We start from the raw sequence: 26,394 nt of genomic DNA, 5'->3' as shown, positions 1-26,394 counted from the left end.
TTCTGAAAACCTGGAGAGATGTATTGTGACATACTCGACTGGCTTTGGTCTGGTGTAATGTTTGGTACTATACATTACATACATATATAAATGTAACAGGTTGTTTGTTGAATTTTGTAAATAGTTATAAATCTGCATTTTAAATGGGGTGTGTGTGGGGGGGGGATTATGTAAAAATCACTTTTTCAAGCTTTATATCATGTAAGTGTGTCATTCCCTCCTGAAAAACGTACCTCGAGTGTTTGGATATCCACTCACCACTGCACTATTATTCTGTTCTATTATCTTGTTATATTATCCTATTTAGTCTTGTACAGATTAGTATTTAATTACTGTTTATATTTTTTTGTTGATTTTAGGGCTGGGCAAAAAATCGATTTAATCAATTTTTCAAATTTGTAGATCAAAACAATTTTTATTTTGCAAATTCGAAAAAAAATATTAATGATTTTTTTATTTTATTTTTTATTTTTTTCCCCCCACAACTATTTTTCAGACTTTTTCACATTTTTACCTTGTGGGCTACTGTAGCGCGATGTGAGCCAGCCCCCTCTTTGTTTACATTTATTTACCCTTTGGTGAAGTAAACATCAGAGATGCTTTGCTACAAGATGCTATGTTAATTTTTTATTCACACTATGCTGAGATGCTATGGGAAGAGTTTGTTATTATTTAATTGTAATGTTATATGTTCAATTCAATTCAGTTCAACTTTATTTATATAGCGCTAATTACAACAAAGTCATCTCAAAGCGCTGAACAAAATATAGTCCATAGTAAGAACGAAAGTACCCAACAAGATACACACGAACAAGCATTTTGTGACAGTGGAAAGAAAATATTATAAAATATGTAGCTATCTGATTTATTAATCAGAAAATTTAAGCTACTGTGAAGTTGCTGTTGCACTTTTGCTTAAACCTGGGTTAAGGCTTGAAATTGTTGAATGACAGAGCTTCATTTACTTTGGATTTTGGGATTGTTCTATGCATTTTAACTCTTGAGGACAATCACAGCAATAAAGTTGCACTCTTGAAAATATATCTGATGTCTGCAGTCATTTTTAGGTGCATTTGAAATAAATAAATAAATAAATAAATAAAAAAATCGAATCGGAACTAAATCTTTTTTTAAAAAAATCTGAGATTTTTTTTTTTTTTTAGGCAAAATTGCCCAGCCCAAGTTGATTGTGATTATTTAATGTGTACATTGTGTATTATATTATCCTATTTAGTCTTGTACATATTCGTCTTTAATTACTGTTTATATTTTTTAGTTGATTGTTATTATTTAATGTTTACATTGTTCAGAGAGAGCACAGTTTACCAAGTCAAATCCCTTATGTTTAACATACATGGCCAATAAAGATGTTTCTGGTTCTGATTTCTAATTCTTTTGTTTTGGTTTATCCTTGATTCTTTAGTTTTTGATTTTTTGGGGGTTTTTTTTAAATTTATTTCTGTGCACGTATTTACTGTATAAAATGTGGAAATGTGTGTTAGTTGAGAGACAAAAATGTGTGATACAAGGATTAATAAATAAATAAATTAAAAATAATAATAATAATTTAAAAAAACAGGAGGAAGAAGAAGCGTTTAAGTATTTGGGTTTTTTTTTTCTTTTCACGGGGATAGAGAAATCACTTATATAAAATATATATGTTGATAAAATAGAAAAGTGTTCCCTTACTGTGGCTGGGGAGAATATTTCGCCTTTACAACAGCGATTTTCGAACTTCTTTTGATCCTCGGTTTATCCCGTAGCGTGGGAGTAACCAGGAAGTTATTGTGACTGTAACTAAGGAAAACTGGACTCTCCAAAAAGGTACGTTTATTCCGCGTTGCGGGAACTTATTGTAATCAACTTTTATAAATTACAGTTCATATTATAAATCCGTTCAATCTGTGAAGCTACAAGTTTCCCATTATTGACAAATGAAGTGGTTTAAGACCGTGTTTAGCATCCAGGAAATAATCCTCAATCTCTGGGTTCAGAACACAGCAGGTGGTCCAATCTATGCGGAGAGATTTGACTAAGAAATATTCCCAAATCCACAATTTTCACACGTTTGTTTTCGATGTTCAGGTGTTTTCCAAATTCACAAATATATCCGGAATTGACAGTTCGGTGCTGTGCGCATCCATCTCACCTTGCACTGCATTCATAACACTGTAACAAAGCCTCTTAAACTCGAGCTTTTCATCTATTTTACTTTGTGGTTGCTCAACTGTTTCCTCGACTGTAAAGTCACAAAGGATGAAATATCCTTAAATTTGTGACCTGTACAGGATTTTGACAGGATTACTCAAAAGGTACACAGTAAAAGTACTCAACATAATGCATGCAAGTAGTCTAAGTAGTACTAGTTCAGCGAAATATGAATCATGGACTACATCTGGAAAAAAAAGTTTTTTATTTTACATCAAAGTTGGGTGGAATATCCTTAAATTTGTGATCTGTACATTATTTTGACAAAGGGTTGCATACAAATTGTAAGGAGAAAGATTTAATTCAATATATTTGAAATGGATTTCCTGGACAACGCAACAGCATGATGCTGCTGATGCTAACCATCCTCTGACCCGTTGTGCTGTCAATCATTGATGGTTAGGGTGGTCTAATGGTTTCTACATAAACATCCTAGAAATGATCAATAGAGAGAAATGCAATTTCTTACCATGACTAATTCAACGTTGGGTTTGCTTTATTAAATCAGCTAAATGCTGATTTAATAAACACAGTGTTATGTGTGCTCCAGGTGATATGGCTCTGCCAATAGGCCGTGTGCACCGCCGGTCCCAGGTTTTGGCCCACCAGCTAGCCCGGCAGCGAGAGCATGAAGCCCGGTGTCGGCAGCAGTGGGAGCAGCATGCGCAGTACTTCAGGGAACAGAGAGTCCAGAACAAGAAGCAGGCGGAGTGGACCTCCAGACAGTCCTACCAGAGCAGGTCCACCCAATCACTCACTAATAATAACTGATCATGTGAAGGGTAGATGGATTGTTGACATCCTGTGGGCTTTATTTGTGGGTTAGAGTCGGACGATACACTGAGTTCACAATACAATAGACCAGTGGTTCTCAACCTTTTCAGCCCGCGACCCCCAAAGTTGTTTACTAAAGGTCCAAACATGTTCAAGCCCGAAAACCCCAACAAACTTTTTTCCAATTTATAGGGGTTGACAATTGACATGTCCATCAGATATGATGTATAGCAGATATTTTGTATATTCTGAGAGAGTAGGTGGAGCTGTACTACTATACCAAATTCCAGTTTCCTATGTGATGTGGTTCCTCAGATATTGGAAGCTGAAAATGGAAGAAAAATAAGGGCGTACGAAAATCGACACATCCCCTCCCTCACTAAATAAAAATTTCCAGTGTGCCTATTGAAAAATTACTGAACAATTGGTAAAAATTTGTGAATATTTTTAGACCAAAGTACGTGGGATGTCCTGAAATTTGGTTAAAATGACATAGACGATAATGGGCTCATGATAAGGATACAATTTTTTTGAGTCATGAAAAAAGAGCAAAAATGACAAATATTAACAATATAACTATTCAATATTTAATTTTTAATTTTTTTTTCAGACTGAAAAGGCTGTGGAATGTCTATGATAAGATGTATAGTCTATAGTCATACAACCAAGGTGTCCATAGGGTTGTTTTAGCATTAGCATTAGCAATCAGGCTGCAGGTCCTTAGTGGTAAAAGCTGCCATGAGTGTGGAGTTGCCTTCTTAAGTGCAGTGTAAAGTAAAGTTGCTGATCCTGGTTATTATTCTTTTTAATAATTTTTTTTCCCTATTTTTAGTTTGTCAGCATACAATGAAGAGAAGCGAAAGGAGGAGAAACGGGCCAATCTGGAGTTGCGCAGGAATCGATTAAAAGCCATGCTTCAACAAGAGCAGGACGAGTTTGAGGCGGAGCTTCGACAGCTCATCCCTGATAGCTCCACAGTGGCACATCAGCAGCTTCAGAGAACTGAGGAGCTCCGTTTAGCACGGCAGGAGAGACAGAAAAAGGTGGTTTTCTGAGCCACGGCTTTTATTTGTTATTATTTAGCCAAATTTTTTTTTTTGATTGTAAAAAAAAAAACAACTATCTTTCTTTTTCTCACTTCCAGCTTGCTGAAAAACTGCTGCACGAGCACTGGAAGAAAAACAACCCAGATCTCAGAGAGGTAGGCAACCTGAAAGTGAATTTTGATCAGTGACCTGAGTTGGATTTAAATTGTATTTATTAGAAATGGTCTCAGAAATCAAGCAGTCGCCTGCATGAGCTGAAGAGAACCTGCAAGCAGAGCCAGCGCATGTTTTTCATTTAATCTGAAAACCTTCACAGCCCAGATTTACAATAATCTTCATCAAACTCTTCTCAGCTTGAAGAGCCTATCAGTTACTGTGGGTCGTCCACGGTTTATTGCAGACGACCTGTGAAGTCGATCACAGATTTAGAACATTTTTTAAATGGTAAAATGATCTTCAAGAGAATAATTAAACTTAATAAGAAACACATTTTGATATTTTAATAACGTGGTACCCCAGTTTTCCATGTAATTACATTTTAAATGACAGTTTTTAAATGGCAATTACAATTAGAATGTGAGTTATCTGAACTCAATTACAATTAAATTACAATTACAACAGCAACACATTTTTTGAATGTGGATTACAATTAGAATTACATCATAATTGCTACTAATTACCCGTTACGCAATTACAATTATACTTGACCTGCTCCTAGGTTTGTCTCCAGCTGTTTACAGCTGTTTATAGCTCAGTGTTTCTGTGTGTTTGCAGCTTGAGTTGACGCTACACAAAGACCACGTTGTGAACCAATGGCAGGAGCAGATCACTGAAAAAAAACAGGTAAGAAAAAACAAAAACAAAAAAAAAAAACTTTCTATTTGTGTCTAATAACATTTGACCTCTTCAGCCCCATCGGATCAGCCCGCAGGGGCAGCTCCATCTTTCGTGACCCTCACGGGTCTAAATGTTGTAAACAATGAATGAAATCACCCATTCAATACCTCTCTGTAATGCTAAGAAACTCAGCTAAAAATGTAGCCAACCCACATAACACACAACATTCAGAACTACAGACCACATCACACACGCCATGCCATCATGTTCAAAGAGGAAAGAGTTGACAACTCCACAAACTCTGCTTTTCCCACTGCTGTGCCTCACAAAATAAACACAACGCTCTATAACAAGAGCCTACGTGAAACTACAGGTCATGCTGAATCCACTGATATACAGGTCGGGTATGTTACGTACCAAAACAACGCCACAAAATCAGAAAATACACAGCGGAAAAAGTCAGCAATGATGACAAATTGTGTCTTCCCTTTGTTGTTTCTCATCAAAAGTTGCTCAAATGTGCATAAAACTCCATTGTTTATAAATTCAAATTGTGTCGTCAGGTAGCTACCACCATTACAGATACTCAGCCATGTCTCCGTCGAGAAATCCGTCCATTACGCGCATTGCACTCATGTGTAAAATGGCGAGTCCCTCCTTTATCCAGCTCTGATTGGCCAGAGCTAAAGTCCGATCCCATAGTGTTTGATATCACCAATTTTAAGAGGTTCTGAACTTTCCAACAATGTGTCAATCATCATGATTAATCAAAACATTGCTGAATAACACACATGCGTAACGACAAGAGTGAAACAAGAAATAGCATTACGCATGGCACAGCAGAAACCGGAATACAAAATGGATGTGTGACATTTAGTGGTCAAACATAAGACAAACAATGATTGGAAGAAATATGACTGACATATTAGTTACAAACTTGTTTCCAAACTTGTGGAAAACTTTGGCACAATTGTGGCAAAGTGGGCTTCCACTTGAACTTTTTTTGTACAAAAACATGTTTATTTTTGGACTAATATTTATTATTATCACCAAACTTGCTGCAGTTGATGTTCAATTATTTCTGCTTTTGTAGCCTTCTCTATTGAGAATTGGTTTAATATTTGATATCAATCTCTAGGCTTTTTTTTGGCAGACTACAGATTACTGTATTTAAAACATGATTTATTGTCACTTAGTATCATATATTTCCAAAATTTCACATCATCAGTAACCAGTATGGGTCCTACTTCAATCTGAACAAAAAATAACCTTGTCGGTCATGTAGAAGCTTAGCAAAATGTTATTTGTTATGGGTTTGCAATTTTCAAAGAAAAGTGGCTGGGGCTTAAGAGGTTAAAAAAATGATGAAACACACTCATGAGTTTCCATTGATCATTCTGTCTAAAATGATTTATGTTGCAAATCCATGTTTAACTGAGCAGTGCTCAACTATTATGTCAACACAGTACTTACTCTTCCATTTTCTTCTGTTAACCATCCCCACAACATGTTACATAATTGAGTATGTTTTGATGCCTGGTGTAATCGACCCTTTCTTTAAATGTGCAGAAAGAAGTGGTGGAACAGGAGGAGGCGAGGCGCTTTGAAAACGAGTATGAGCGAAGCCAAAAGGAGGCTCTGGAGAGGTTGAACCAAGCGGAGGAGAAAAGAAAAGCTGAGGAGAGAAAAAGAGCAGAGGAGCTACGCCAGCAGATGGAAGAACTGAGGCTTAGAGAGCGAGAGGTATTCACAACCTCAACAAATGCTGTTCTCAACATACTAAGCACACTACAAAGAGCACTCAGATGGGCAGACTCACTAAGATCTGAAATAAAGGGTGGTAAATTAGGTGCGTCCCTAAATACTTTGGTGGCGCTGTTTGCTCACCTGCAGTGGGGAATTCACTAACATTGTGGCACTAATAGGTGCGCGTATAGTCGTGGTTGAGACCGCCCAATTTAAATAAACATTTTGCTCGTTCAACGTGGAGAGGTGAGTGCACAGAAGCACAAAATGAAGAAGTTCAATTGGAGGCAGGTGGACTTCTCTGTTTGCTGCACAAACATCTAATAATGTAGAAAATAATAAACAAAGAACAAAGTTGTTGTTTAGAAGAAAAAAAAAAACAACAAACTTTAAAACCTAATGATATTTTTTCCCCCTAATTTAATGTGGCTGCTCAGTCAGGTCCTGTAACTTTGCTCTGATCAGTCCATGAAAAAAAGGCAGATTTAGACAGAAACCATCCTATTGATCTGTTGATGCCATTGATCTGAGTTATTGCAGCAATAGATTCTGTCAATCAGTGGATCAGCACCATCTGAAGATGATCTACTGATCATCATCCAACAGGTCTGAGCCCCCGAGCAGCGATCAACTGATTCTGGCCTGACGCTCCTGCTATCAACGTGACACGAGAGTTTTACGGTCAAAGCGACATCCAACGATCTCCGCACATAGCCACTCTGCACCACAGCCACACGCGGCGCCTTGGGTCTTCACCTTTTTCTTTCCCTCACACTCTGCATTTTCTTATTCAGTGGGTGTTAAAATTGACTATTGTTTAATTAATTTAAATTATTTTCATATACTAGAAAGGTTAACTGGAGTCTTTTTTTCCATCTCCGCTATGTTTTGTGCCAACATTTACTGCAGCTGATCTCTGCGTGTTTGCACCTGCTTGTCAGTCGTACTATTTTCCGATGCTGAAACAATCACAGCAAACAGTTCCAGTTTTGATGAATTGCATTGCGCCCACTGCATTAATTTATTTGCATTTCCTCCTCCCATTCTTTTTTTTACATATTCAGAGGAAAACGCACTAAATGGATTGTGGATGCATTGTGACGCGCTGAAGACATGCAGTCCTGATTCCCTGGGGTTTGTACCCCTTATTAGCATGTGGAGTGACGTTTGCACACCTTTTTAAACCCCTAAACCTTTAGTAAATCTGCCCCAGAGAGCGCAAACCTCTGCCAAAGAGGCCATATTTTGACTGGTGTTAATTAGTTTGTTTGTCTGTTGGCAGGATTATGTCAAAAATACTTGACAACATTTTAACCAAAGATAGACCTGGCGTACATCATGGAAGATTCATTACAATGTGGATGGGATCCGGATCAATAAACTGATTCTGGATCAGTTTCTCTCATCATTGGCAAAATTTCAAAAATGTATATCTCTGTTCGTAATTGACTGATATTTATGAAATTTGACTCAAGCCAGGTTGGTTCCTCAATTAATCCTCCGATTTTCATCTGGATTGTGCATTTCATGGTGATTTTTTTTTTTAAACATTGTGGGTATCATTTATGGGTGTAAGAAAAAATCAATTTGGCGATTTATCGCGATATTTCACAGCGTGATTATTGTATCGATCCAAAAAATGTCCAAATCGATTTATTTCATCGTGTTTTTTTTACAAAGAAATAAACTTTAATTGCACTAACATCATACCTTGTTAAACTACGTCACTCCTCATTGCATTTTAGATGGAAGTAGATTGCACTTTATTTTCATAAAACATACTGAACACTTTTGTAGGTGGTTACTATAAAAAAAAAATTATTAAAAAACTTAACAGAATCTGTTAAGGAAGCAAAAGTAAAATTTTGACGGTGTAATAAACATAACGCTTGTTTTTTTTATATTGGTTCTTCAATTACAGTTAGTTACCAATTACTTGTTCTCGCAAGTTTAAAAAAATTAAAGAAATTGTATTTCATACCATTTTGTAATATCTGACAAAGAGGAGTTTCTCTGAGTGCGACTGTTTTGACTGTCGTAGACCATGCGACTACAAAAGGAGAAGGAAGCACTGATGGAAAAGCAGTGGGAGCTGGAAAACCTGGAGGTGGAGAGAAAGATGGTGGAGGAAAGAAGAAAGAAGACTGAAATGAGGTAAGAGAAGCTCTCCAGTCCTTGGTTCAGACACTGAGCTCATTGGTTTTCTGTTGCTCATTAAGGCACTTCCTGGTCCGACAATACCGAGCTCAGCTGAAGAGAAGAGCCCAGCAAGTGCAGGAGGAACTGGTAACACATCATTCTCATACAGTACGGCACAGGGTTGGGCTTAATTATAATTGTAATTTTCAAAATTTGTTTCTGTCGTAATTGTAATTCAATTGTAATTGAGTTTAGATAATTAGCATGAAAAAACTACAATTTAACACAAAACTGTTGAACCATGTTACAGTTTTATGTACAGTTCTACACATACAGTGGGGCAAAAAGTGTTTAGTCAGCCACCAATTGTGCAAGTTCTCCCACTTAAAAAGATAAGAGTCCTGTAATTCAAAATATTTTGAATTAATTTATTTGCAAATTATTGTGGGAAACAAATATTTGGTCAATAACAAAAATTAATCTCAATACTTTGTAATGTACCCTTTGTTGACAATGACAGATATCAAACATTTTCTGTAAGTCTTCATGTTTTCACACACTGTTGCTGGTATTTTGGCCCATTATTCCATGCAGATCTCCTCTAGAGCAGACTTTCAACTCCCTTTCTATGTGTTGCGATCTGCAGACTGGCTAGGCCGCTCCAGGACCTTGAAATGCTTCTTATGAAGCCACTCCTTCGTTGCACGGGCGGTGTGTTTGGGATTATTGTCATGCTGAAAGACCCAGCCACGTTTCATCTTCAATGCCCTTGCTGATGAAAGGAGGTTTTCACTCAAAATCTCACGATACATGGCCCCATTTATTCTTTCCTTTACACGGATCAGTCGTCCTGGTCCCTTTGCAGAGAAACAGCCCCAAAGCATGATGTTACCACCCCCATACTTTTCAGTAGATATGGTGTTCTTTCTCCTCCAAATACGAAGAGTTGTTTTTTTACCAAAAAGTTCTATTTTGGTTTCATCTGACCATATGACATTCGCCCAATCCTCTTCTGGATCATCCAAATACTCTCTAGCAAACTTCAGACGGGCCCAGACATGTACTGGCTTAAGCAGGGGGACACGTCTGGCACTGCAGCATTTGAGTCCCTGGTGGCGTAGTGTGTTACTGATGGTAGCCTTTGTTACTTTGGTCCCAGCTCTCTGCAGGTCATTCACTAGGTCCCCCCATATGGTTTTGGGATATTTGCTCACCGTTCTTGTGATCATTCTTGGCCATAGTAGAGTTTGGAGTGTGACTGTTTGAGGTTGTGGACAGGTGTCTTTTATAATGATAACCAGTTCAAACAGGTGCCATTAATACAGGTAACGAGTGGAGGACAGAGGAGCCTCTTAAAGAAGAAGTTACAGGTCTGTGAGAGACAGACATCTTGCTTGTTTGTAGGTGACCAAATACTTATTTTACTGAGAGATTTACCAATTAATTCCTTAAAAATCCTACAATGTGATCTTCTGGATTTCTTTTCTCATATTGTGTCTTATAGTTGAGGTATATCTATGATGAAAATTACAGGCCTCTCTCATCTTTTGAAGTGGGAGAACTTGCACGATTGGTGGCTGACTAAATACTTTTTTGCTCCACTGTATGTAGTTAACAATTATTAACCATTTAAAACTATTTAAAAAATACTAGAAATCAAAGGGTATAGTGACACAAAAAAGGCTCAGACACCCACACCAAAAATATTAAAACGTACATTTTAATTGGTAAAGAAGCCTAACAAGGTAACCAATAGATAAAAACCAATTTATTGATAAATAATATTTTCTAGTGTATTTTACAAAACTGATCCGTTTTTATAAGAGATGCTAACAGAAAGCTAACATAAGAGGAAGGATACGTTTTTTTAGTGTTTTTTATTTTCATGCTCGGTAATTGTGATTTATTGAATTTGAACTAAAGTAATCGAGAACCTATTTGTAATTGACTTTCAAGGGGAAAATAATATTTGCAATCTTAATTATAATTGGAAAAAAATGCCCATCATCATTATCATGTTGTAATTTAACATGGATAATTGAAGACGTAATTGTAATTGAAAAATGTTATTTAAAAAATGTTTTTGTAATCATAATTGACTTGTAATTAAGTTCAGATAATTGACTTTGTAATTGTATTTGGTATGGAAATGAAATAAAAACTGTCATTTACATTTTAATCAAACACAAAACTGGGGAACCATGTTACAGTTCTATGGCTTAAAAACACGTAGTTAACAATTATTAAAATATGTTTCATATTAAGTTTTTCCACCACATTTCAGTTTTCTTGTGGATCATTGTAACATTTCTAATTTAAATAGAGGGGAATAGTGGCTCAGACGCCCACACTAAGAATATTAATACCAATATTTTCATTGATTAGGAAGCCTAACAAGATAAACAATAGATAAAAAAAACAGTTTGATGATAGAAGATGGACAAAACTGACCCTTTATTATGAGAGATGCTAACAGAAAGCTAACACACAGGAGGACGGTGAGGTTTGATGGGCTCATTAATTGTGATTAATTGAATTTGAACTTCAGTAATTGAGAACCTAATTGCAATTGACTTTCAGGGGGAAAATAATAATTGTAATCATCATTGTTATTGGGAAAAAATTTAAAAATGTAATTGACCCCAACCCTAGCAGTCACCTACAGTATGTGTTGTTTCACTCTGATAATGTTTTTCCCTCCAAACTCACACGTGTGTAACAGGAAGTGGACCGTAAACTCCTGGCAGCGATGCTGGAAGGAGAGCAGGACGATCAGAGGTTAGAGACGGTACGGAGGAAACAGGCCGTCGCAGACGCTGCCTGGATGAAACACGTGATCGAAGAACAGCTTCAGATAGAGCGAGAGAGGGAGGCCCAGTTTGAAATCCTCCACAGGTGACCCATGATTCTTCACTTTCCCTTAAACCAGTGCCTCCCCCCCTTTGTCTGACTACAACATCAATGCTTAGAAAACTATTTAAAAACAACTATAACGTATAATGATGGAATAAATGAGTGATAACACACATTAGAAACAGTGTTAAGTGCAGTGGTTCACAACCACTGCACTTAACACTTTTTGGATCGTGACCCCATTTTCATATCAAGAATTTCTGGCCACCCCAAAGACGTTTTTTTTACTACAATTAGTTCTTCATCATGTTTTAGCTCAGATGCAGTTTTTTAGTTAAACTAGAGCACGTGTCAAACTCAAGGCCTGGGGGCCAAATCCGGCCCTTCAGAGCGTCCGATTTGGCCCACAGCAGAAAGTGACAATAACAGAGAAAACATGAGTCATTGTGTAAATTACCAAATAATTCAGTTGTAAATTGTTATTGAAAGAACTCTAAACTTTTCTCAAATTATTCCACAAAATCTCCCCAAATTAAATAAAAAAACAAAATCAAAGGACATTAAAGTATCCGTCCCTTATTTCTCAGACATTGTTGATGCTTTCCATACTTTATGTCTAATTTATAACTGGAAGTGCAAACTTGGGCTCGTTAATCGTTCATGTCATTAAGCTTTTGTTTTGGTACTTCTGGTGAATTTGCATATTAGCAAAATATTTGAATTCATCCGTGGCATTTAGATTCAATAGTTGGTTTTAACATATTTACATTAACATTTAGATTTCGATTTAACATTTAAGATTTCGATTTAATATTTAACATTTAACATTTAGATTTAACATATTAGATTTAATATTTAACATTGAGATTTGGATTTAACATTTAGGATTTACTTTTAACATTTACATTTAACATTTAGCTTTAATATTTAACAATTAGATTTGGATTTAGCATTTAAATTTAACATTTACATTTACATTTAACATTTAGATTTAATATTTAACATGTAGATTTAGATTTAACAGTGACATTTTATTTTTATGAGAAAAAAAGTCACATATTTCACAAATATTGCTGTAAATATGGTCTAAAGTACCATAAAAAATATTCAACCTTGGGGTCCCGACCCCAAGTTTGAAAAACACTGATTTAGTGGCTCCCCCTGTAGTACCATTGTGTACACATGCCCCCATTTGAGAAACCCTGCCAGGAACCGTGAAACTCCGACACTAATCTATGTTTTCCTCTATTAAAGGGAGGAAGCTCAAGAAGTTTGGGAGAAACGTGAAGCTCAGTGGGAAAAGGAGAGAAAAGCCAGAGAGCGACTGATGCACGAGGTCAGAGGTCATGAATCCATTTGAAGGTTAACAAAAAAAAATAAGATCCAAAATAAAACGCTCCTCTTGAACAGGTTCTTGTCGGGAGGCAACAGCAGCTGCAGCATAAGATGCAAAATAACTGCGCGGCTCAGAAAGAATCCCTGAAGAGACGAGAGGAGCTGATCCTGGAGCTGGAGCGAGAGATGGAGGTCAGAGGTCAAGAGAAGGAGAACAAAGAGAGGCGGAGAACAGCGTGGAAGCAGGAGATAAACGCTCAGGTCGGCACAAACAGCAGACGCTTGGTTTAAACCTCCGATTATCCTGGGGTCAATTTGACCCCATTCAAAAAATAAACGTGTGTGTGCGCGTGTGTGTGTGTGTGACCTATTACTCACACCTGACAAAGTACAACTGATGTTTGATGACGTTTTCATTGTGGTTTTGTTTTCACTTATGTTACAAAAAATTAGATTAAAGATAAATAAATAAATATTTTTATGAGAGGAAAGGGGGGGGGGTGGTCAAAAACATCAATTATGTAATAAAATAAACTAATTTATTTAAATGCAATAATGAAACATTGTTGTCTTAAAAAGTGTTGAGCTTCAACTGCATGTGCATACAAAGTAGTAACAAAAAAAACTAAAACTGACAGTTTGACCTGATGGTGGCGCTGCAGGAAAGCCAATAGGGTTCATACTCGTGTGGTCATTAATGTTGTCAGGACATTTGAGAAGATATGGATGAAAACTATTCCAAATAAATGAATTCTAATTTGAAAAGTTTGGCCTGATGGTGGCGCTAGAGAACAGGTCAAGGTTTTATTATCAAGGGATTATTAAAAATGTAAAAATGTATTCAACAAATAAACACAAAAGTGCCTGATGCAAAAACTGGGTCAGTAATCTTCTGAAAATCATTTTCAGGAGGTAAACTATGATAAACTAGGCCTATTTCCCACAGACGTTTAAACATGACTGGTACGCGTACGTTGTAGGTGCAGCAGCGACACCAGGAGCAGCTGGAGGACAAGTGGAGGAACCATCAGGAGGAAAAGGAGCACAGAAACGCTCTGAGAATCCAAGAAGAAGAGCTTAGGAAAGAGACGCAAAGAATGGCCACGAAGGGATACCAGGAGAAGGTAAAGGGTGTAAACAACTTCTTTTTTTAAGCACATCATTCACAAAGCTGGATATCAGGATATAATATAATCCCATTATTCTTACAGTTACACATATTCAAACTGGTAGGAATGGGATTTTAAAAACCACAGAAATTAGTTTAAAGTTTCACATTAGTGTGGCCAAAAATAGTGGTGAAAATGTTTCAAAGGGTAAATATTGTCTTTAAAGTGGCAGAAATGGGGAGGGGGGAGGGGGGGGGGTTGGGTTAATGTAAAACCGCATTTATTTATTTATCTGAATAATATCCAGGAAGTTTGTGCTTATTTGCACCATAGTATGTAGTCATCTTAAAGATGTAAATCTTTGTTTTAATCAGAAATAAAATGGGTTTAAAGTGACCAAAAATGGTGGAAAAGGTGGTAAAATGGGATTTTAAAAACCACAGAAATAAGTTAAAAGTTTCAAATAAGAGTGATCAAAAAAACAGACTGAAATAGTGGTAAAAAGGGTTTAAAGTGTCACTATAGGAGCAATTAATTTAAACTGGCAAATAATGTTCATGACAAATCAAAATGTTTAAATTAAATTAAACATTTGTGACAATAGGTGGAAAAGTGGTGGAAAGGGTTTATAAATGCCATAAACGTCTTGAAAGTGGAGAAAATGTGCAGAAAAGGTATTTAAATTTGATGGAGAAATGGCAGGAAGTAAATAGGTTAAAATATGGCAAATTTGGTGCAAAATTGGCCTCATAGTGCAAAAAAAACATTCAGTACCAGCAAATATTCCAAACATGTTTATATAAAAAGAGGGACTTTCTAATTTAAGTTTGAATACCAAGTTTTCGTACAACCAGGAAACGTTTTGTATTTCTGTTTAGGGGGAGGGGTTAAGATATGGAACAGTCTGGATGGGGAACATGGATGTTATCTATGCATGAAGCAATTAAAAAATATGTTTAGTGAGGAAAATCCTTAACAGTACATTTCTATTTGTCTAAATTCCTTTTTTGGGTCTTGACCCCATTTTGATATATTTTTTATAATTATGTTTTAATTTTTGTTTTTTTTACCATTTAATTATAAATGATGATTTATACTGCGTTACAAATGAGCTCATTTTTTATTAGATTATTTTGTGAATTTTATTTGAAATAGATTTTTTGTTGTGAAAGTAAAAGTATAGAATAGTTTTTTACGACTGTGTGGCATTTTATTTTGGAAAAAAAAAATCATGATTAAAAATCTACTTTTAATTGGTATTTTTTTTATTATTAATTTAGACATTTTAGGCGACCCCAAGGTTGAAAAATACTGGTTTACTCTATACATTTATGACATAATTGACAAAAAAGGGATTTATTTTAGTTTTTCATGATATTGTAATAAATAAATCTAAATCTAACTTTGTAATTTCTTTCAGATCTACAGCAGACCACGTTCAGCGTGGAGCTGAGCAGAACCAAAGACTGAATATGACGCACGTTGTGTGTAACCAGCTGTTTTTTGTAAACACACAAGCTCTTTGTGCACAACGGGACGCAGGACCAAGAAAAACTATGGGTTTGCATCATAGTAAAGTATGTCTAGAGGAGGATTTCTTTATCTGATTTAAAAAAAAAAAAACATCTTAAGCAGCTTTAATTTACATATAAAGATTTTTTTTTGTATATTTTAAGTAACGCTGTTGAATGAGTCAATATTTGTTGCCATTGTGAAATAAATTCATAACAAAAAGCATTTTGTGCAAAGTATGTGACATTATGAATATATATATATATATAAAAAAAAGCGCCAGTCTACGAAAATGTTATAAATTAAGTTTATTTATAAAATAGTTTGTTCTGGAGACGCAGACGTCTCTGAACTGGTTTCCAGCTCAGAGAGGGACACAAACTTGGTTCAAATGATGGAGAAAATGTTTTTATACGATGACACAGGAAACATGTACAGTTTTATCCCAAACATTAATAAACAACGCTTGCAGCACCGAACATGGACGTACGTAGAGATAAACGACGACAGTGAATTAGCATTAGCATTACTGCACACATGTAGAGGCTGTCAGGGTTGGGGTCGACTACATTTTTCAATTACAACAACCTGCATTTTTTCCAATTACAATATTTATTTCCCCCCTGGAAGTCAATTACAATTACTAAAGTTCAATTTCAATCAATCACAATTACTGTGCCTTTAATAAAACGTAACCATGCTCTTGTGAGCTTTCTGTTAGCATTTCTTATGCTAACGGCTCAGTTTTGACTATATTGTTTTAAATCAGCTGTAAATACAATATAAAATATGATCAATCATCCAATTTGCCTTTTTTGTCAATATACTCCTTGATTTATATTTATTTAATGGTAAAATGACCTTGAAGAGAACTGACAGGTAGTGGGAAAAGTTGATGTGAAACATATTTTAATAATTATTAACTATGTATGTGTGAGATATTGAACTGTAACATGGTTCCACTGGTTTGTTTAATTAAATTAAAATAGACAGTGTATATAGAATTTCTATGACAATTACAAAGTCAATTAGCTGAACTAAATTAGAATAGCAACAGATTTTTTGAATTACAATTATAAAATCAAACCCTGCTTTCCTGCCTTTCTTTTTATTGATGTTCATTCTATTTTCTGATTTACATTTCTTTGTTTTTATCACTTTTTTTTGCTATTGTTTTAACTTGTAGTGTGTCTTTCAATGTCTTGTAAAGCGCTTTTAAATACAAGGTATTATAATTATCATTACAAATATAATTACATCACAACTGTGATTAATTATCAATTACGCTTCCTAATCAATGGAAATATTGGTATTATTATTTTTACTGTGGGCGTCTGAGTCTTTTTTCTGTCATCATACCCTCAGATTTCAATTTAAAAAAACATATTTTATTAATTAACTACGTATGTGAAAACCATAGATCATATTGAACCTAGATTTTTGTTAAATTAAATATTGACAGTTTTTTTTTAGAATTTCCATGCCAAATACAATTAAAAAGTCATTATCTCAACTCAATTACAATTCACTTACAATTACAAAAGCAACAGATTTTTATTTTATTTATTTTTCTAATTAAAAATATAATTAAATCATGATTGTAATTATTTATCTATTATAATTGAGCCCAACCAAAGCATTCTATCCTCAGACAGCTGGTGGAAATCACCTCCAGGCTCTGGAAAAAAATCAACATTGCATTTGTTGATGTGACATAAATAGCTGTGATAAGTGATCGGGGTGTGTGTGTGGGTGGGGGTGGGGGGTAGAGGGGGGTACACAGACACCAGATCAAGCACAGAAATAGCTTTTCAAACTGTAGCTACACAGAGCCACGTGTGCAGAAAACATCACCACCAAAGCTCACCAGTAGGCAGGGTTTGGGGTCAATTACTATTGGAATCACGTAATTGGTATTTAATTACAATTATAACATGATCATAATCATATTTGAAAAAATATGTTGCTCTTGTAATAATGATTGAATTGTAATTGGGTTCAGGTAATTGACTTTCTAGTTGTAATTGGCATTAAAATGGGTCCAAAACAGACCTGTTATCATAAGAGATGCTAACAGAAAGCTAACAGTTTAAGTTTAATGGAATTCATTAAAGGCTCAGTAATTATGATTAATTGTAACTGAACTTTAGTAATTGAGAGCTTAATTGTTTTTCAGGTGAAAAAATAATTGTAATTTTAATTGAATTTGGAGAAAACGACAGTCAACGTAATCATAGTTGAGTTGTAATTGACCATAGACAAATGAAGGTGTAATTGTAATTTAAAAATGTAATTAACTCCAACACTAATCGTAGGACTTTTCATTAAGGACGTTACACAGTGCAATACATGAGGCTGATTCAGCAACAATAGGGTTCATATCGTTGTCTGTTTATGGCTTTGGATGGTTTTACTGTGCTCTGCCTCATTGATCAGCATTAATAGGTAATATATATATATCTATATATATACATAATAATAATAAATGTGTAGATCATTTGTAATGGAGGAGACTTTGTGCCTTAAAATGTTTTTGTGCTGCTACGACTGGACAATCCCAAAGATTTGTGTTTTCCCTCTTTGAACAAGCAGACCTGGTTTTTAAACATTTTTTCACATTCTTAACTAAAAAAAATAAAAAAAATAGATCAAGGCATGCATAAAAACACCAAAAAAAAGGTAGAAAAAGCAAAGTGAGATGCTGTTAGTTGGTGTTCTCCTTAGTGGTGATGGTGACGAGCTGCTTGGCGGCCTTAGCGATGTCATATGCACATTGGATGACCTGCTGAGTGACCAGCTGCATGTCCGTCCCTGGGCCACCGCCCTCCGACGGCGCCGCCTTCCGGCACTCGCTCTGTAGGCGACACGCGCTGGACGTCAACAAACGCAGGGAGCCTCTGACCGTCTCTGATTGAGGTTTCTGTACGAGGAAAAACACAGGAAATAGAAAAAGGTTTGGAACACTTTAAAATGGATACATATCAGATAGATTTCCTCATTACGATAGGTTAGTGGTCGTGAACCTATTTTTATATTATATTATATCTATCTGACATGTTTGTTTTTACTAAGGCTGAACGATTAATGGCATTTGTGATATCGCGAAATCATAAAATCGCAAAGGCTGCGATTTTTCTTTTTTCTCCTGCTTTCTCTGCACATGCTGTCAAAGGTCTACACTAAAAGAAGTGCAATATTTCTAAGACAGCAATGCATATTTTGTTATTGCAATTAAATACATGAACTTATTTTATTTCATAATTTTGACCATCACCAGCCCTCCCTAAGGAAAGGTAAGAAATACTTCATTATAGAGAGGATTTTTTTTATACCTGTTTATTTATTTATAGACTGTCCTGTTAAGTTCAAAGAGTGTTTAACAAGTTCAGTCCACATGTTTCATGAAACGTGAAGTTAAGCACTATTCGTACGGGATTAGTGTTTTTCAGGGACCACATGTAATAAATAAATCACCCCCCAACGTACGCTTTTAATGTGACGCCTGAGATTTTGCTGACATTTACGGACATCTCCCTGATATGATGTGAACCCGCTGCGTATTGCGTAACAATCACCAAAAGTAAATAAACATGCGTCACGGAAACAAAACAACGCGTAATCACGCATCAGATCAATCCGTGTACCCTTCGTTCTTTGGTTATTTTGTTTTAAAACCAAATTAAAAATTATAAAAAAACTATTTTTTTTTTTTTGTTTTATTAATTTAAAACCAGAAACAGGAAAACAAAAAAAACAAACAAGCAGCGTTTTTCTGTTTTAAAATTAAATATGTTTGTGTGATATTTGGATATTTACGAGGAAACTAGGCCGAGAGCATCATATGTTTTAATCTCACCACATAGAACGACCGACAGACGGACTTTTCCTCTGCTGTGTTTGATAAAAAATGATCTTGTATCATGTTGTCCACCTCACACTGATGTCAGAGGTGTAATTTGTGTGTCGATGATGTTTCGTTAAAGAGTTATTGATGCTGGAAGTCCAAATTTGTGAATATATGACAACTTTACCATCGGTGTTAGGGTACAAATAGTATCCAGATAAACTGGTGACTGGGCGGACTTTTGCTCCCGGTCCGGACATAAAAAGAAGCAACGCATAAGTCACATCACTGGTGAATTGAAACATTATTAATACATAAATAAATCAAAACCAAAAAATGGATTTTACGTAAAACATACACAATATGTGGAACCAGAGGTGGTGTAATGAATCTACTGGTGCTCCTCGTTTCTTATGAGCAAAATATAGTAGGTCATTTACGGGGGAATTTTTACTTTACAAATTACTGACATGAGCCCTATTCGCATAGGATTAACATCACAGACATTCTCCGCAATTATTACACATCGTATGTGGTCCTTCGGTAAAACTAATCCCGTGAGTTATATATGTTGAAGAGTTAAGCCACAGATTTATTTGCTTTATTGTTGTAATCGGTGCTTTAAAATGTATATTTTATATTTATTTAAAGTTTAAATAAATCTGAAATGGTTTATTATGAAACAGATTGATTTATTGCTTGTGTTCAGTGAAAAATACATGACAAGATGCCCTTGAAAAAATAATCGCACATTAAATCGCAATATTGAGGAGAAAAAAAAATCGCAATTAGAATATTTTCCAAAATCGTTCACCTCTAGTTTTTACACAAGTTTATTTACAGTAAGCAAGATGTTTCTGTCACTTTTCAATTTTTTTTAATTACTTTAACTTCAAATACACAATCGTAAAAATAACAGTAATGACAATGATTCTCTATATCTACCCTTTGCCCGTACATCACGTCATCAGTTTAACATATCCTATAGAGGCTCTCTGCTTTGGTATAGATGACCTCCTCCCCAATAACATCCATATCCTCCTAACCACTCTATAAAAGCAGTTAAAAAAACATCTTATCCATTTCTACGTCCTCCTACATAACATCTAATTACATCATGCCCTCTCTCACTTTACTCTATGCCACCATCATTACAATCCACGTGTAGTATGTATGTTTGTATTTGCATGTACATATGTATTCACGTGTATATATTTTAAGTTTGTATTTCTATTTTTGATCTTCAATTAATATTTTGTTTAATATTTTAATTTGTCTTTTGATATAATTTTTCTGAACATTGTTTATATATTACTTTTCCTCATATATCAAAGTTTAATTGTGCATTTTGTCTCATGGTTTTATAAGTGTTTGTTTGTTAGCTCTTATTTTGAATGATTTGTGTTTATTAAAGGGGTGGAGCTCTTTGGGCTTCGTTCCCTCGTTGAAAGCTTGTTGTTTTTTAATGTTAGCTAAATAAATAAATGATGAAAAAGAGAAAAGAGAAATCCGTCACTTTTGTCCCAGTAGTTATTAACTCATTCAGTGCCAGCCATTTTCAGAATTTCTACCCCCCTCAGTGCCAGCCATTTTTGAGCATTTTGACTGATTTTAAAGACCCACAGAATATTTTATTAATATTTTCTACTATGACTATCTGAAATCTGACACCAGATTCTGAAAGATTGAAGCCTCTACTTTCATCAAAAAAAAAAAGATTTGTTCCTGGCTCGTTTCGTTCTTTTGAAATCAGCCGTTGAATAGAGCAAGTTTTACACAAATCTTCAGTTTCAGAGCAAAAAGCTGAGAAAACAGCCTTTTTGTAAAAAAAAAAAAAAAAAAACCCTGTCAGTGACTTTAAAGTTTTTTTTTTTGCTTTAGTGACAACTCTAGCATATAAACACTGTTTCCTTATATAAAATATTAAAAAAAACACCGAGACAGGGCATTAGATGGCAAAATTATTATTATTTATCTATCTGGGTCAGAGTTGAATGTATTTCTTACTGTATTTTGGCGTTCCTCCAACTTTCTCTCCCGTCAGTCTGCACACACGCAACTTCCTCTTCCTCCCCGACATGCAGAGTGTAACTGCGTTCCCCGTTTTTTTTTTATTGTTTTATCTCACAATCGCCACATTATCCATGAGTTCCACACATGCTGTGTGCTGCTGGGAACGTCAACCCTGTACGTAGCGCCATTTTCTGTCTCATAAACGCCTTTCCTCCTCTCTCTCTGAGCTCTGCTGAGCATGGATGATCTCTCATCCATATGTGCTCTGCTACCTCCTACATGTCACCTATTATTTTGCTATCTGGCTCACAGGCTGGGGGTATTTTGTAACCCCCTCCACACCCCCCCTCCTCCTCCCAACACGCAGTGATGACCCGTTTAGCCCGGTTAGTTGATGGTTTTATCTCACGATCACAACATTATCAATAATCCACTCAGAGCCACACGTTCTGTGTTAGTATGTGGAGCTGTGAGCTGCTGGATACTTCACGAGTTATCTCGTCAACGGCACTGAGCATTTGGATTTAAAATGACGAGTTATCTCGTCAATGGCACTGAGTGAGTTAATGGTCATGTGAGGTGGAGAAATAAATGATAAATGGGAAATTATTAATTGAATATTATTGCTATTAGTATCACTATCACCATCAGAAGGAGGCCATACATAAAAAAAATATAAATATTACAAATTTCTGTTAACCTCAGAAACGTTTTTTTCTCTAAAATGTGTTTTTGTTTATACTGTTACAAATACAGAATAGTAACAACTGCATTTTATTTGAACTCGATCTATATTTGAGAATGTAAAGTACAGAATATAGTTGTTTGAGATTGTGTGTGGTGTTTTAATTTGAAAAGAAATCATTCTTATTTAAATTTGAGCTTTCTGCCTTTTCCTGCACTTTATATCTGTTTCTGTGTTATTATGTACTTTTTAAATTGTGCAACATAGATAAAAAAATAAATGCAATTAAAAATAAATACATTTTCACCAGTAAGTTATTTTATTTTATTATTACTAGACATTTACAGGCAAACACACACAAGGTCACGGCACCAAGATTGAAAAACCCTGCGATAGGTCACAGATTGTCTACATACCTTTGGGAAGAGAGCCGCCATTTCTGTTACAGCCACATGTATTCTTTCTGAACATGGGATAAAGCTGAGAGAGGAAAAAGCATGTGGATAACTTTTAGTTAAAAACATCTCGTTCAAAATATTCACAAACAGTCGCACTCAGAGAAACGCAAACCTCCGCCATGTGACTCATCTCCTCTTTGCAGATATTAACAGTTATCTGAATATTAACAGTTACTGTACCTGGATCAATGATCCTAATCATGGTACCATGATCATTAACACTTTAAAGGCTTGGAGGAAACTTCCATCTCCATTAATACAAAATACAGTAGATGCACATTTTTGGATGGACACACCCATTTTTTGAAATGTGAAATGTGTGATTCAAATCTGATCCAGATGAAAGTCGGTGCGGAAATTAAAAAACCAACCCATCACAACTGAGTCTAATTTTATAAAAAATCAGTCAATTACAAGTTAGAATGTTTGCCAACCATGAGAGATAGGGATTTGTCAGATCAATAAACTGATCCAGAATCAGTTTATTGATCTGCATCCCCTCCAAAATGTAATGCAATCTTCCATGGTTTATCCCTTAAAGCTGCAGTATGTAAGATTTTTTGGCTGCATTTAGTCAAAAACAATCCTTTCAGCATATTGTGTTGTGAGTGGACAGTGAATCTCTGGACCTTCTCTTGGCTTTATATTTACACTTTAGATATCAAGGAGCGTGACGCTGGGTTTCAGCCAATCAGAGATCTTTCTACAAACAGAGTGATCCATCAGATGTTTTAAGCGTTTCTATTGGCTTCTTGACTAAAGTCAAGCATGTTCACGCACTAAAGATAGTGAAAATGTAATGGTGGACGTTCCAGCAGTGGTCGCCATCACTGCGTTAGGCACAGCAGTTACACGCCAAAGGAGGAGGGAAAACACAGACCGACATGGAGAAGCAACAGGGCTGTCAAACTCATTTTAGTTCAGGGGCCAAAAACAGAGCAGTTAATCTTCAGAGGGCCACGGATATTAGGAGGAAAATGAGTTATTCAATCATTATTGTACTCTAGTTTGTACAGGTGGAGAGAACATGTGCAATTCACTCCAAGATGTGGAGTGTCTGTTTGTTCAGCTGGGATCGCTGCGGAGGAGAAGCTGTGAGCCTCTTACTGTCCTCACATCAGTGATTCGTGCTTTCATGTCTCTAAAACATCAGAAAACTCCCCGATAACACAAGATAAAGTCCCTAGTATCACTGGTCTTTAGTAAGGAAAAAGTTGCAAAGAGCTCCACAGTTGTGCGCGTTCACGAGGATACCGGTAAGGGACGATAGGATTCGAAATAGGGAGGAGAGGGTGGGAGTGGTTATTTTTATACAAGTCTCATGATTCTACATACTGCAGCTTTAAGTACATTTGATGTAATCCTGCTAACAGACAAACTTAGGCTGGTGAAAATATTACCTTCTTGGTGGAGGGAACAAAACAAATACACAAGCAGAAGTTAAATATCCTGATGGCAAACAACAGTTAATGTTCAACATCCAGCGCAAACCATGCTTTTCAAAAGTTAGTTCTAATCATTTAAGCACACACTTCTTATTTCTGAAGCTTTTCCTGCACTTAATACAAAGGAATGGATTTTTTAAGTCATTCTTCAATGCGTTATTCCGTCATTAGTCACACATGGTCGACTCTAGCAATCTTAAATTAAAGATTTTTTTAAAAAACCTATCCCAGCATGCTTTGGCACATTAAATGCAAAGGTTAGAGAAGAGAAGGGAACAGACGGAATGGGTGTGAGGGAGAGGAAAATGAAACTGTGCCTGGGAGGCAGGGACAGAAGCCAGAGTACCAGGAGGAGGAGGAGGAAGAGGAGGGGTCAGGGGACCGGAGGCCGAGGGGCTGAAGGGGAGAGGAGGCCTTCTCAGCCCAGGGAACCAGAGTGCTGAAACATCCCAGACTGTGCCTGAGCCGACGCATGCCTTCACGCTCACATGGTCTGATGAGGGTCGCCATGACAGCAGGACGGCCACATGACAGGTAGAATAAGAGGGGGGTGGGAATAACATGAGAGGAGGAGGGGAAACTAAAGCTAATAACACCAGGGTTGGGGTCAATTATAATTGTAATGATAATTAATTACTATTATGAAGTAATTGTAATTTTAAAAATCAGTTGCTGTTAAAATCATATTTGAATTGTAATTTAGTTCAGATAATGAACTTTCTAATTGTAATTGGCATGAAAATGATACAAAAACTGTCAATTAATACTTCATTAACAAATTCATGAAGAATTATATTTGTAATTGATAATCAATTACAATTATGACAAAATTATAATTGCAATCTAAGAAAAATTTTGTTGTAATTCTAACTGACTTGTAATTTAATTCAGATAATTGACTTTCTAATTGTAATTGGTATGGAAATTACATAAAACTGTCAATAATAAAACGCAAAACTAGAGAACCACATTACAGTTCTATGGCTTTCATATACGTAGCTAATTATTAAAATGTGTTTCATATCAAGTTTTCCCACTACCTGTCAGTTCTCTTCAGGATCATTTTACCATTTTTTTTAAAATTTAGATCTAGGGGTATACTGACAAAAAAAGGCTCAGACACCCACAACAAAAATATTAATACCAATATTTCAATATATCATGTTTTCAATTTTGGCGATGTAAAAAATTACAATATCGCCTATATCGATGAGTTGATATATAATATATTTTTTAGAGCCTATTATGGATTAAAATATTCATTTTAAGAGTTGCAGCTTTTGTTACTTCTCAGAACAGCATGAAAAGCTCAGTTAAATGGATTTCTGAGTGAGTCCTAACCCAGACCTTCACCTAAACAAGCCAACTGCAGAACTCACTCACACGTGCTGTCCCTTGGAAGAGAAAAAGACTGAAGTGGCACATATTGGGCAGCTGTTCGTTAATAAAGGTCAGAGTCCCATTAAACGCTCAGTAATTGTGATTCATTGGATTTGAACTTTAGTAATTGAGAAGGTAACAGTAATTTACTTTCAGGGGGAAAATAAATATTGTACCGGTAATTCTAATGGATAATTAAGGACGTATATGTAATTGAAAAATGTAATTGATCCCAACCCTGACAGAACAATGATGAAAGTGGAGCGTGACACACACACACACACACAGACTCTTTTATTCATCACACTGACCTGTCGTGTTTATTTTCCTGAGCAGCTCGCAGCAGTTCCTGAATATTCTTGGTGATTTGTTCGGTTTTGCGGATGACGTCCTCCGTGCTGGGGAGGGCCGGGTCGGAGCCCGACTCCTGATCGTCCTGTTCAGGGATGGAGTGGCCCTCGCCCATCCAGCCGCTGCTCCGTAGCCTGCTTCTCCTGCAGTAACTGAGGAGAACGAGAGGCAAAAAGCAGTTGGTGGAGGATTTTTAAAAACAGCCTCGGAAACACTCACCCTGAATCGTCTGCCTCAGAGTCATTAAACGTGTTGTCATAGTCACTTTCTGGCATGCTGCGTTGCTTTTCCATCTTTGACGCCTAAAAGAGAAATAATAAAACGACAAGCTTTTACAATATATGTATAAAAAAAAAAACTGCAGCAAACCTTTTTTGTATTCTTAGAACAAAGATGAAAAACTACCTCGGTGTTAATGGAAATGCACTCAATCAGTGATCAATGCAATAATTCAAATAATGTATATGAATAAGTAGAATAAGGACATAAATGTGTCAAACTCAAGGCCCGGGGGCCAAATCCAGCCCTTTGGAGCATCTAATGTGGTCCGCAGGAGAAAGTAAAAACAACAGAGTAAACAGGAATCATTGAGAAAATTACAAATTATTCAGTTATAGATCTCAGTCCCTCCGAATACGCAGATTCAATAAAACTCCACA

At 36.0% G+C, this 26,394-nt stretch overlaps 2 protein-coding genes across 12 annotated transcripts in view; one reads left to right on the top strand and one right to left on the bottom strand.

Moving 5' to 3' along the window:
* The first annotated feature begins 1,720 nt into the window (after positions 1-1,720).
* tchp (trichoplein, keratin filament binding) lies at positions 1,721-15,758 on the top strand. 2 transcript variants are annotated; one of them, XM_028456748.1, is made up of 13 exons: positions 1,721-1,824; positions 2,759-2,948; positions 3,815-4,025; positions 4,127-4,183; positions 4,803-4,871; positions 6,435-6,608; positions 8,653-8,765; positions 8,831-8,897; positions 11,473-11,645; positions 12,858-12,939; positions 13,014-13,199; positions 13,919-14,062; positions 15,468-15,754. In XM_028456748.1, the coding sequence occupies exons 2-13, from the start codon at positions 2,764-2,766 to the stop codon at positions 15,498-15,500; spliced, it is 1,494 nt and encodes a 497-aa protein (XP_028312549.1). In that variant the 5' UTR covers positions 1,721-1,824; positions 2,759-2,763; the 3' UTR covers positions 15,501-15,754. The 2 variants fall into 2 exon arrangements, with proteins under 2 accessions (XP_028312549.1, XP_028312550.1); XM_028456749.1 differs by lacking the exon at positions 2,759-2,948 and having other exon boundaries at positions 1,759-1,824; positions 15,468-15,758.
* Positions 15,759-15,852: 94 nt separating this feature from the next.
* The window catches only part of git2a (G protein-coupled receptor kinase interacting ArfGAP 2a), a 50,807-nt gene continuing 40,265 nt past the window's right edge, over positions 15,853-26,394 (bottom strand). For 6 of the 10 annotated variants that reach the window (XM_028456738.1, XM_028456740.1, XM_028456741.1 and 3 more), the window contains 5 exons: positions 25,955-26,037; positions 25,696-25,887; positions 24,351-24,497; positions 22,518-22,581; positions 15,853-18,479 (listed from right to left, as the gene is read on the bottom strand). In XM_028456738.1, the coding sequence (XP_028312539.1) occupies positions 18,264-18,479; positions 22,518-22,581; positions 24,351-24,497; positions 25,696-25,887; positions 25,955-26,037 (702 nt within the window). In that variant the 3' untranslated portion in view covers positions 15,853-18,263. The remainder of the gene's footprint in view (positions 18,480-22,517; positions 22,582-24,350; positions 24,498-25,695; positions 25,888-25,954; positions 26,038-26,394) is intronic. The other 4 variants (XM_028456742.1, XM_028456743.1, XM_028456747.1 and 1 more) reach the window with 1 other exon arrangement.

Source organism: Gouania willdenowi, chromosome 9, assembly GCF_900634775.1.
Source record: "Gouania willdenowi chromosome 9, fGouWil2.1, whole genome shotgun sequence".
Lineage (NCBI taxonomy): Eukaryota > Metazoa > Chordata > Actinopteri > Blenniiformes > Gobiesocidae > Gouania > Gouania willdenowi.
This window is presented reverse-complemented; position numbering and strand designations above follow the sequence as displayed.